This window comes from Lagopus muta, chromosome 13, assembly GCF_023343835.1.
Source record: "Lagopus muta isolate bLagMut1 chromosome 13, bLagMut1 primary, whole genome shotgun sequence".
In the NCBI taxonomy this organism is placed as follows: domain Eukaryota; kingdom Metazoa; phylum Chordata; class Aves; order Galliformes; family Phasianidae; genus Lagopus; species Lagopus muta.
The window spans coordinates 4,198,297-4,210,436 of record NC_064445.1 but is presented as its reverse complement, the minus strand read 5'-3'; the positions used below and the strand labels follow the sequence as shown (position 1 = coordinate 4,210,436).

General features: G+C 40.3%; 1 protein-coding gene across 1 annotated transcript in view; it reads left to right on the top strand.

Moving 5' to 3' along the window:
• The window catches only part of MAP7D3 (MAP7 domain containing 3), a 35,939-nt gene extending 23,979 nt beyond the window's left edge, over positions 1-11,960 (top strand). The window contains exons 11-20 of the mRNA XM_048960059.1: positions 1,255-1,400; positions 1,746-1,876; positions 1,963-2,207; positions 3,463-3,598; positions 4,823-5,003; positions 6,039-6,143; positions 6,415-6,468; positions 7,160-7,253; positions 7,688-7,886; positions 8,928-11,960. Of these exons, the coding sequence (XP_048816016.1) occupies positions 1,255-1,400; positions 1,746-1,876; positions 1,963-2,207; positions 3,463-3,598; positions 4,823-5,003; positions 6,039-6,143; positions 6,415-6,468; positions 7,160-7,253; positions 7,688-7,886; positions 8,928-9,237 (1,601 nt within the window). The 3' untranslated portion in view covers positions 9,238-11,960. The remainder of the gene's footprint in view (positions 1-1,254; positions 1,401-1,745; positions 1,877-1,962; positions 2,208-3,462; positions 3,599-4,822; positions 5,004-6,038; positions 6,144-6,414; positions 6,469-7,159; positions 7,254-7,687; positions 7,887-8,927) is intronic.
• The last annotated feature ends 180 nt before the right edge of the window (positions 11,961-12,140 follow it).

The following is a 12,140-nucleotide window of genomic DNA, read 5'->3' as shown; positions in this document are numbered from 1 at the left end:
TAACTTGTGTTCCCAGTTCTGCTTATTTCCTCTTTAGTAGATTCCTCCATCTTTGTTTTTGATCTTATGCCACTTAACTTGATCCTTGTTGGTAACGGTAACATTTCTGCACTGCTCCCCTTGTATGAAACTCAGGTTTTTGGTTTGTAGTGGTCACATTTTTGCACACCTATCTATATGCCACTTTTATTTTACCATGAATATTTCAGTTTGTGTCGTGGGGAAATGCCATCTTTTTCACTGTTGCTGGCAGCATGTGACTTACTCACTATTGCTGAATTAAAGATAACTTACTGTCTTATCAGTTTACTTAAAAGTACTTTAGCACAAACTAAGCACAAACAGAATGCAGTTCTCCTTACACAAATGCTTTAAATATAAAAATAAAATGTATTTTCCATAAAGTGACAAAACTAATTGCTGGCATCTGTCAGAATTTTTTCATACTACAGATAAATCACATCTAGTTTCAGATTTTTACATATATGTATGCTTTTCCATCTATAATTATTTTAGTGAAGAAAGTAATTAGACAATACAATGTTGAAAGAAATTGTATTACTTGTGAAGCGATTGACAGTTACCACATGAAAGCTATTGTGGTTTCACAGTTGACCCTTTTCTCTTGATATGGTTCTTTTTCTCAGCATAGTTTGACTTGGTAATGTGGATAAAGGGCACAAATATATTGTAATATAGGGGTCAGAGAGGCAAAGTAGAATAAAATAATGTTGCATAAAAGCTTATTTCACAAGATAGGTTTGTAAAGTAGTGCTCAGATTCCTCATGTAATGCTGCTGTGAAACTCTTACAAAAGAAGGAAGATTTCCCCATGAGCATGGGGGGGAACGCGCTTAAAATTTGAACCAGTCATGAAGAACTGGTAAAGAATTATGATAAGCCTTTAACACTGTTGTGAAGCATTTGTGATAAGATGCAGCTTGACTGGAATCAAAGTAACACTACCATATTGCTTATTTCAGCATTGTTTGGAAAAGCATTTTATTTTTATCTCCGTCAGATTGCTGCTTTCAGAGTGGTTTTGTTCTTAGTGCTGCTGCTTCCAAAGTACTAATCGTGTGGTGGTGGTGTCTGTGTCCATGACCCATTGCAATGTGCACTTCCTGTGGTGTTTCTCTGTGCGGTTTCTAACACACAATCTTTCTTTTTCTCTCTCTCCCTCTTCCTTTTCTCCTATTCTTATGCTGTGCACTTGGTTCTTGTTTTGTCTTGTCAAATTCCTAACTTTTATAGAATCTCACCTCTGTCCTCGTTCAGCTTCAGCCAGTTCCATCAATTCCCCAGTCCCAACTCCTAAAGTGCCCGTGCGCAGTCGTAGCATCGACAGATTGAAGTCCTCTGTATCTTCATCTGATGCAAGTTCACCAGATCCAACCCAGGTTTGTTGAAATTCCAGAGGAATTAGGTTTGTATTAATTCGGGGTTTGGAAGCGCTCAGGATGGGATCGTGATTCAGCAGATGTCCTGTATCACTTCATATATGCTTCAGAAATACAGTATTGAAACTGCATTGCAGTTTTACAGTCCTTGATCATTCCGGTATTATAAATGCAAGCAGTCGGCTGCTTGTGGCTCCTGAAGGATAATTTAGATAACATACTGACTGGGTCTGTGTTTTGGAACACAGAAGTACACACTGCTGAAAATTTGTGTGCTTATGGCAGCAGCTACCCTGACTTTAACGTATCCTGTAGTGAGCGTTTTATTTTTGTCTATCTTCTTAGAAATCAGAGACTGAGAAACCATCCCCAGGTTCTGGGTTGCGTCGCCCTTCCTCTCCATCGGTGTCTGCCCGTAGAAGATCCCCTTCTCCTGCCAATTTGGTGAAGCGTCCTCCATCACCATCTGCAGTTAGGTGTGTGTCCTGGCTGGATCTCTCAGCTCCGCAGTGTACGTGAGATTTTCAGTGTTATCCCTGAAAAATGTTCTTTACTCCTGCAGACAGAGGACTCGCCCGCCTTCGCCTGGCATAGCAAAACAGAGGCCGCCATCTCCTACTCCGATCCATAAACCAGCACCCATCCAACGCCCACCTCTCACACCAGGTGTTATCAACATTACCAAAAAGAAAACTGAAGCAGAGAGCAAACCAAAGGAGAAGAGCACAGAAGCAACAGGACATGAGCAAGGTGCCCCATCAGCCTTGGACAGGGATGCGGGAGCGGCTAGCACAAAGACCAAAGAAGGTGAGTGCCTTTCTGTGGCTGAGGCTCTTATTCCACACACATGCAGTGTGTGCTAGATTTGGTGGCTGCCCTCTGTCTGTCTGGAATCTTTTCCCTGGGGCTGTAAGAATTCTTATGCACATAATACAAGCCTGATTCAGCTGCTGAGTGTGCTTGGTGAAATTAGGCTTTGTAGCTGCAGGTAGCAATTATGTGGCTGTGGGACATAAGCTGTTTTTTGGTATTAAAGTGCCTAATGATGGCATTGTGTTTTGAATGTATTGTCTTTAGATCAGAAGGAAAAAATAACTGATGTCACGTTTGTTAAAATGACCTCAGCTGGAAGGCTTTATAAAAATTAAGCAGAATGTATGTGCTAATGTGTGAAATATTAAAAAAGAAAGGCATTCCTCACCAATATTATCTTGCTTTTGCTCTGCTGACACCGAGAGCTAATTCTGTGAATGTGTAGATGAGCTATTGTCATGGAAAAGTAATATTTATAGAGTGGGAATAACTGATAGCCATCAGAGTTCTTTAAATATTTATTGAGTGTAACTGGCTGACAAGATTTGTTTGTGTTTTTTTTTTAATGTTAATTTATAATAGTATCTCTGAGATTCAGACATGGTAACACCATGCAGGGCATGAGCAGCCATAAATGGCAGGCTATATAAAAACCTGTTAACCTGGTAGCTGGAACCATTCTCATCTCCATGTAAATTGGAAAATGATTTGTTGCTAACACATGATATTACTGAAGTAATTAGTGTGAGCCTTCAAGGCCAGGTAAAATGATGATACTCTATAAATACAAAGGCATTAATGTTATGAAAGAAGGCAGATTTTAGAATTAATATTTCCTCTTCATAATCATGAACGTGCATTCTATTTTATTTGAAGAAAATTTAATGTATTTCCTGAAGCAATTTTTTTCCACTTTTCTTTAGATACATCTAATTGTTCTGGAATGAGTCTGTCTTTTAGGAATATGTTATAAAGTACTGTGGTAATTGGAGAGTATCATTAACCATATTGTCTGCAGCATGACTGGAACAGTATGATTGAAATGAATTATTTCAGCATCATTGGGCACCCCTTCAGAATCACCCTTTGGATCATGTGGGTCTCTGCATGCAGAGATGCTTGCTGCTGAGTGATGGGGGCTGATCTAAATGTTAGTGGCAAAAAAGAATTGTCATCATATGGTGATAACATCTTTCTTAAAATTAAGTTACATGGGCTTTTAAACAGCAGTTTCTTTTCCACTTAGCAGAGTCAGGTAGCAAAGCAGCAGCAGGGACCACCACAGCTGAAGAAGCTGCTAAAATCTTGGCAGAAAAGCGGCGTTTAGCACGGGAGCAGAGAGAGAGAGAAGACCAGGAGAGAATTCAGAGACAGGAAGAGGAAAGGTAACTGGGAGAAGGGAGTGATGCTTCCTGCTGTTGGTGTGGTTGGTGTGGACATTTCAGCTGTACGTTTCCCTAAGCATTGAGTTTGAGATAGGACAAGTTGCTTGTCTATTGTTAGTCTGTACCTCAGTATGCATGTGATGCATGGTCACAGTGCAGATCACTGCTTTCTTTTCCAGACAGTCACCCTTGCTAATTCTGTTTCAAATCTAGAATGTGCTTTTTACACTCTTTGCTTTGTTGTCTTGAAATATTCAGCCTCTCTGTCAAGAACTGTCAAGAACTTCTTTACAGTGAGGGTGACGGAGCACTGGAACAGGCTGCCCAGGGAGGTGGTGGAGTCTCCTTCTCTGGAGATGTTCAAGATCTGCCTGGATGCCTACCTGTGTGACCTACTGTAGGGAACCTGCTTTGGCAGGGGGGTTGGACTCGATGATCTCTGGAGGTCCCTTCCAACCCCTACAATTCTGTGATTCTGTGATTCTGTACAAAACTTTCCTCTGAACTCAGGCAGTGAGTACGTGAAATCTTGTTCTACTGGTCCAACATCTGGATCAGAAATGTTGCAGCCAAATAATTCAAAGCAACAAATCAGAATACCCTTGTTTACCAGATAGAAGTTGTTAAAAATTACAGCTTTGTGCTGACTTTACTCCAGACTGGGGGTTACCTGTGTGTGCTTTTCTGAACATTACAGTATCAGATTTTGTATGTTTTCTACTCACAGGTATAAAGCTGGCCTAAACTTAAATGCAGTCTGATATCGATGTTTTATCAGAAACATGTCATGCCCATATTGGATCAGATTGGATGTGTGTGACCGTGTGACACCTCCAGTATACCACTGGAACTAAGGCTGTAAAAGGAAGTTGTTTCTAAAATCTGACTAGATTTGTTAAGACACTGAAAGTTGCATTCCTATGAGGGATGCAGCGACTGTTATTAAGGTGTTGTCTCATAATACATGTCTCAGTGGAACATTCCATTATTGAAACAACTGGTCTTGGACTTGTCTTAATCAGCAAAGAACATCAAGGTGCACATAGTTTCCTCCAAGTGTTTATGCATTTCCTTGGACTGGTCTGACTGGTGACATCTGTGAATCTACAACAGAAACTGTCCTTATGAAGTCACTCTGTGATTGACTGAAGTAGAAATCCTTGCTTTCCTAGTCTGTCTCACATGCATGCTTACAAATGCATATTTATATTTTGACAACACTAGAGTCAGAGAAGAAGAAATGGCCAAGAGAGCAGTTGAAGAAAGAGCACGACGGGAAGAGGAGCTCCGCAAGCAGGAGGAAGAAAAGAGACTCGTTTATGAGGAACAGCAAAGACAAGCTGAAGAGGAGAGAATCCGCCGAGAACAGGAAGAACAGGAAAAGCTTGCAGAGCTTCAGCACCAGGTTTGCTTTCAGCTGAGATTGGTTGGAGAATGTTGTGAAGTCCTTGCCTTGCCTTAGCCTGTGTGATTTCTGTTAGCTTTTGATAGGTTCAAGTATGGGACAAAAGCACACATTTTGGAGTTGTTTGGGTTTTTTTAGCCATCTGGGATGTTATTTTGCACACACAAATGTATTGTATTAAGACTGTTTTACCAACATACTGCTGTGAGGTACAAGAATATGGTCGGTCTGCCTGGAAAGTCATCTGATGTCCTCTGTTCCCACACGAGTAAAAAGTCTGCTTTTCTAACTGAGAAATAGCCTTCCACAGCTAATACCTTTGTGCCTTTCTATAAAGGCATCTTTCCAAGTGAAACAAACTCTGTTTTGAAGAAAGTGGACTTTCTTTAAATTAGATTGATTTAGAAAATCAAAGCAGCTTTACAGATGAGAGCTTGTAGTGTGATGGTTTGTGTTTAGAGAGCTGTATCTTATGGATAGCATTGATATGTGAGCATTTCTTTAAAAGCTTGCTTAAATTTATAACAGTTACGTAGTGTTGACTGTACTTTTATTTTCTTTCCAGTTGTAATGAAAAAGATTTTCTAGTGAAGAAGGAGCAGAAGATGCTCAGCACAGAGTTCCTTTTAACAACAGTGCCTGACTGGCAAAATTTTTGAATTAAGCTTGTGACATACAGAACTCAATTGCTGTTCTGCTACTTCATAAATTGTTCTTAGAAAAACTTCATCATGAAGTATGAAGCCTAGGCAGCCCAACAGCATCCATTTTCATCATCCAAAGCATTTGCATAATGATAATATAGCCATGCATACTGTTTTTCTTTCCAAGTCAGGTTTTGAATGTCATACTAGTATAAATTTCACATTGGTAGCTGTATAGTTGGCATTTAGCTGCAATGTGTGCTCCTATTAAATAGTGATTGTCTGCAGTTCCTGTCTGTGTTACACCAGAATCTCTGTAACTGGTCTGCTTTGAATTCTTGGAGATGAGTTTTTCACTGAATGCTTTTCTTTCTGTTCTCTTTATTTTCAGAGGGAAGAAGCTGAAGCAAAAGCTCAAGAAGAGGCTGAAAGACAGCGGCTGGAAAGAGAGAGAATTATGCAGCAAAATATGCAGGAAAGGCTTGAAAGAAAAAAGGTATGCTGTTTCAAGAGCAGAGAAGTCTCTTACCCTTAGAACAGGGGTTAAGTGTTAGCACTAAAATAAACTGAGCAGGCAGCCTGTCTCAGATTCATTCAAGCAGAAGCAGTAGTAGTTGTTTTAAGTCAGCTGTGGCTTGTGAGCTTTAAAAGCAGTGAGTGAAGCAGTAAGTGTATGAAATAAGAAAATATATGATAATTGATGAAAATTTAAACCAGAGTGCTGAAATAAAACTCTATCATTGTAAATATTTTCCACTTTTTAACAGAGAATTGAAGAAATAATGAAAAGAACACGAAAATCGGATCAAAACGAATCCAAGGTATTTATTTGCTTAGATTTGTGTAAAGGCCCTTCTGAAGCCTTGTGTAAAGCCTTTGTCTTTGTCTTGTAACCTTTGTTCTTCTGTTACCCTCAAACCAGCTTGCATGTGAAGGTCCAAGTGCTAATGTACCAGAATAATTTTCAGTAACTTGCATACATTGTGCACATCCTTCTGCATTGCTGTTTCAGAAGTCTTTGTCTGATGCATTTTTGTTCAACGCATACAGAAACACTGTGATCTGGCATTACCACTTTCTGATCAGGTACACAAAGCACTGGTTAGTAGTGGATTTTATTTTTTTAAACAGTCATCCTTCTCCTACTGTTCAAAATGCCGTCCTGTTTTGATACCATGTGGCTGAAAACCAATAAATATTTATTGCACACCTTGGAAAGGGAACTCAGGAGTATTTCCTAGGCAGGGGATGGAAGCGAGTCTCCCACATGTTTACATGCTCTGGCTCAGCAGATCTGCTTGTTGCTGAGTGACCTGAAAAGTCAAGTCAGCTCCAGCAGCCCTCTTAGTTGACTCCCTGTCCCCAGCCATGGTTGCAGGTTGTCTGTCAGCCTTTGGAGCAGTGTGGCCTTACTGCTTGGTGCAGAACAGCCCTGCGTGGGAGCCGTGCTTGAACCTTTTTTGAAAAGCTTCTTGGTAGTGAGCTGTTGTGAGTAACACTGTGGGAATTCAGTTGCAGAATGAAGGAAAGTCTGCCTGTGAGGTCATGGAGGGAGAGGATATAGAAGAGGAGGAAGAGCTGGGACTTGAGAAGGCTGATCAACCCGGTAAGGAAATGTGATAAGTCAGATCTAAGTTGCTGTCAGTGTCGCAGTGACATTTCAGGTGTGTTAAAAATGTCAGATCAGTTAATGGCGTCAGCTGTGATTACCTGGGACACAAGTCCTAGAAGTACCACAGAGTCTTTTTACTTGAGATCTTTCTTCTTAAACCCAATTCCATCCCACAGAAGAAATCCAAAATGATGAAATGTAAAACGATTTGTGTGAGAAAAATACACTCCTCACAAGTGTATTTTTAAAGATGGAAAACAAATACATCATTATAGGCAGCTTGTCTATAGATTGGTTTCTGCATTGAAACAATGTCTCAGATTTTTGGCAGAGGAGGGTCAATTTGACTCTTGCATTTTATTCATTTAGAATAGCAGCACTGTTCCTGAAGCTGTGTTGTGTTGTTTTTCTTTCCCCGACGCTTTCAGGAAAGCTGAATGGCATTGACTTACCCCAGGAAGTCAAAGGGGAGACAGAGGGTTGTGTACAGACTGCACGGAGCTTGATCTCCACAGAGCCTGAGCAACACACTGTGACAGAGCTGAAGGCCAGTGAAGTATTTATGAATGGCAGCGATTTGAAAAGTGATGAGGGGTCTCTACTTTTTACTGAATTGAAGGATTCCAGGTGAGTCTGCACTGTCGAGCAGTTCTCTGTCACTCAAGAAATCCCTTTCTTTTTTTCCTTTTTTAATTAGTTTTAGTACTGCATTTAGCATTGGGTCAGATTTTGCACCCCACTAGTTTGCTGGTATTTTTCTGTATGTGCTGTGTGACTGCTGTCAGTATACTGGCTTGTGGAGAGGCAGTTATGGAGAATTGTCTGCTCAGATGACACATGTTGACATTACTGGCTTTGCCAGCAACACAGCAGTGTTACTTATAAAGAAAGATATTGGCTTGAAGTCTTTTCCCTTCAAGTGACTTCTCATTAACAAAACATTAAACAAGGAGGAGGGGGACAAAAAAAAATAACCTGTAGAAAGCTGTAGAACAATCTCAGTGGTGCTGAAACACCAGATAGAACACAAAAGCCTCCTTTTATCAATATTGTTGTTTTCCAAAATTTATCTTCTTAAACATAAAATATTTGCATCTACTGCTGGAAAATTTGTCTTCTGATGCTAGTTCCATTTGCTTATCTAAACACTAATGATTTAGAAATGGCATTGTGAACTCTTTGCAAAGTGATAAAAAATGAATTCCACTAGTGGTGAATTATGAAGACATTTTCATTATTTTCTCAAAAATGAATGAAAATTCATCACTCTGAGTTTGAATCTCTTTAAAGATACGCAGTATTCTGAGGATCAGTTCTGTATTTAAAAAGTCAAACTGGAGGGGAAACAAAAGGAGAAATGCATATTACTGAAATAGAATTTTAAGGGTAAGTCTTTAAATCTACTGGTTCCTACTGTCAGTTCTGGAGCCAGACCTTACCTGAGAAGTCTTAGTGTAGTTAAAAAGCAGTTACATGGTGGCGAGTCATTCCTCTGCACTGGTTCTTGGAAGCGAGATCCCACGTGGCAGCTGCAGGACCTTGTCTAGGATTGCCTTTCAGGATATGCAGTGCTTTGCAAGGTATGCAGACTAATTGGCTGGCCTGTAATGAATCTAGAGGTTAAAAATCCACAAATTGTAATACAAATGATCTGTTTGCTTTTTGTAGCCATCCTGCAAAAGAAATGGTTGTCGATGACTCAGTGAAGTTGGGTGTTAATGAAGCTGATCACACAAGTGGACTTATTCAGAATCTTAATGGAAAATCTGATCTGTGGACTTGCGAGGAATTCACTGACATTGGAGTACATTCCAAGTCAACCAAACTGAGTTCAGACAGCATCTCTGCTGGTAACTGTAATCAAAACTTGAATGATGCTGCTACAATACCTTCTAGTCCCAAATTGACTTATGAGGAAGATGGTGCAGTGAATTCATTGACCAAACCTATAGATTCTTCATCAGGTAATTCAAGCTGATTTCCCCATCTGTCTCCTCCTCTGGCTAGATAATTAACTTTGCTGTATTTTTACTCTCCTTGCCTTAACTTCAGCTTCTTATTTTCAAGGCACTTTCTCCAGTGTGTAGACTGGAGGGAAAGCTCTTTCTTTAGTGCTTGCAACTTGCATTCTGTCAAAAGAAGCCACCAGTTGATGCCTTGTTAGCGATTTGCTCTATGCAGCACCTAAGGCCTGACAAGAAGGCTCTTCCAAAGACAAAGCCAAGCTCCTGTTTAGCTCTGCATCCCCTGTCAGCACTCAAGCCCGTCTGTTGTGTTCTTCTATTCTGATTTCTTCTAAGATGTCTTAAATGGAACGTGTTACTTTTGAAGATACTAACAGTTTAATAGGTGTCTGATGTAACTCTACAGACAAGACCCGGCTACTTTCCCCTTTCCACTCCTAGGCATGTTCTGTAACTCCTTGATGCTGACCTGCATGGTCTTTAAGAGGTCTCTTCAGGCTCTGGCAAGGTACCTGTCCTCTATACTTACTGTAGAATAGGCTTTTGCTTCACTGAAGGAGAGTAACACCAACTTTTAATTCCACAAACGGTTGTGTTACGTCTTAGGAGGAGTAATAAAGCTACACACATAATAATCAGAATTTTCTGGAAGAAATCAGGCTGCATCTGAAGCCCACGTACTTGAGAACCCAGACCGTGATGCAGCGTAGTGTCAGAGAGGCCTTGGTGTGCTGGTTTTCTTAAGATTAAACTGCTCAGTTGTTGGAGCTAAACCCCATGTGAACGCACTCACAGCAGAAATCTCTGTCCATGAGATAAAGACTGCGTGAACAGATGAAGTAAATGACAGTGGGAAGAAACAAGACTTGGTATCCACAGTTTCTTTCAGTGATGTGTAGCACTTTTTTTTTAATTAAAGTGTAGCACTTTTCTAGACTGAACTGTTTCCTGAGTCTCCTCTGTCACTCTGCGTCTTGTGAGTTGTGGTCTGGTGGACATAGAGACACGCTGAGACTTCCTTTGGGCCTCTGCTGAGTAGTCTGAGACCAGAGTGATTTCATGTGATTCTGCTGATCGCGTTTTCTTATGCTCAAAATCATTCATTTCTTAGTGAAGAAAGTGTTGCCTTTTAATTCTGAACTTGAATGTGTTTGGAGATAATGTGCTTTAAGAGTTACATGCACAGCTCTGGAAATGAATACTCATATGTTTTGTTTTTGAAAGAAAAGCGACTATGCTGATGTTGCACTGTAAGAGGTGGTTCTGCGCTTACCTTCCTGGATGAACAGCACTCTGACAGTGAGCACAGATTTATGTAGAATACACACAGTATGATGGTTACACTTTCTTTTCTTTGCTCTTTGGACAGAACTGTGAACACTTGAGACCTGGAAATAATCTGATTGCACTTCAGTAATCCAGTGCTCTATCAAGTACCGAAGGCCTTGTTTTGAAAAGCTGCTTGTTTACCTTCATCCATCTTCAAGTTTGCATAAAATAAGTAACACCAGAGAGGGCTGACAAACTTCTAGATTTGCACCTTGAAACATTTCAGGGAGACTATTGTGCTGATGTTCCTTTTCCATTCGTTTAGTTTAGTTGTTAGAGAGGATGTCCTTGTGCAAGTAACGCTCGTTTCCCTTTTACAGACTTTACACTAACCTGTTTGAGTCTTTTTGTTTTCCTATCAGTGTAACGCACAGCAATGTGCCCCTGGGGACTTCCCAGTTAGCTACTGGCTGGATTTTGCATATTCCTAAAATGGCATTTGAAGACTTCCTCAATGTGTGTTAAAGCTGAACACCAGTGACAATGTTCTGGCAAAATGTCTTATTTTCTAACATAAAAATATGGGCGGTTTCAAAATGCAGTGTTGTGTCATCACTAATATGTTTTAATCTATTGGAAAACATCAAAACGTTTTACAGCCTGTGCACTAATTTACTGCAATACTGTTGAATATCTGGATACGTTTGTCATAGTGCAGTTTAACGTGTCATGCTTTTAAAAGTGTTTTCCTTTTGAATTATTTATCTACACTCGTGTAAGTATTATTTTATTGTGTACATAACAGTATTAGACCGTTGAAGTCATATTTTGTTCATGTTAATTACTCCAAGTATTCCTGTTCTAGCTTTATAATAGTGACTGCAAGCTTCATATATATTTCCCTTCCCCTAAAGCCTGCATTAAGTAATCTATTTAACCTGAATCTTGCCTGCTTTTGCAGCATGAAGAGATTAACCAAGCATCTTCCAAAAGCTGCTGCTAGAAGTAATAATGCAGTCTTGCTCTTACGTCTCCTGTAACAGAGATACTGAACAACGAAGCGATTAATTTAAAGAATAGCTGTCTCCAATCCTGCTATAAACACTTGGCTGATACTTCCATTCGGATGAATCATCCCAATGGCAGCTGCATTTTCAGCGGTTGATGAAAATGGTTTTGCTGGAACTAAAAGTGTTCTTTCCCCAACGACTGCAATAGGAAACCCTCAGCCTTCTTCCTGCGTTTGCTGCGCAGCACATGGTAGTACTTTTTAGACTTTAGAGCAGTGCCTTAGGTGAAAAGAAAGATGTATTTTTGTACGATAAGCTGTTTCATTCTGGCAGAGACAATCATCCCAACAGAAGATGCGGATATTTTTTCTGTGCTGATATACTCTTTGTCCAACGGTCTGTTACAGCTCTCTGTAAATATGTGCGCTCTGTTAAATAAACTTTGCAGTTGAACAACGCTTTATTTCTCTAATGCTAAACATTACCTTACTAGGAGGCTCCAGCCCCTTGCCATGCTGACCTGCCTTGAGATGCCCTCTGGTGCTGCTCTAACTGCTCCTCCCTGCAGAGTCCCAAACCAGGTGCCCCTGTGGCAGTAGCATTTGTGCAGTTGGAAAGGGATTTGTACTGACAAACAC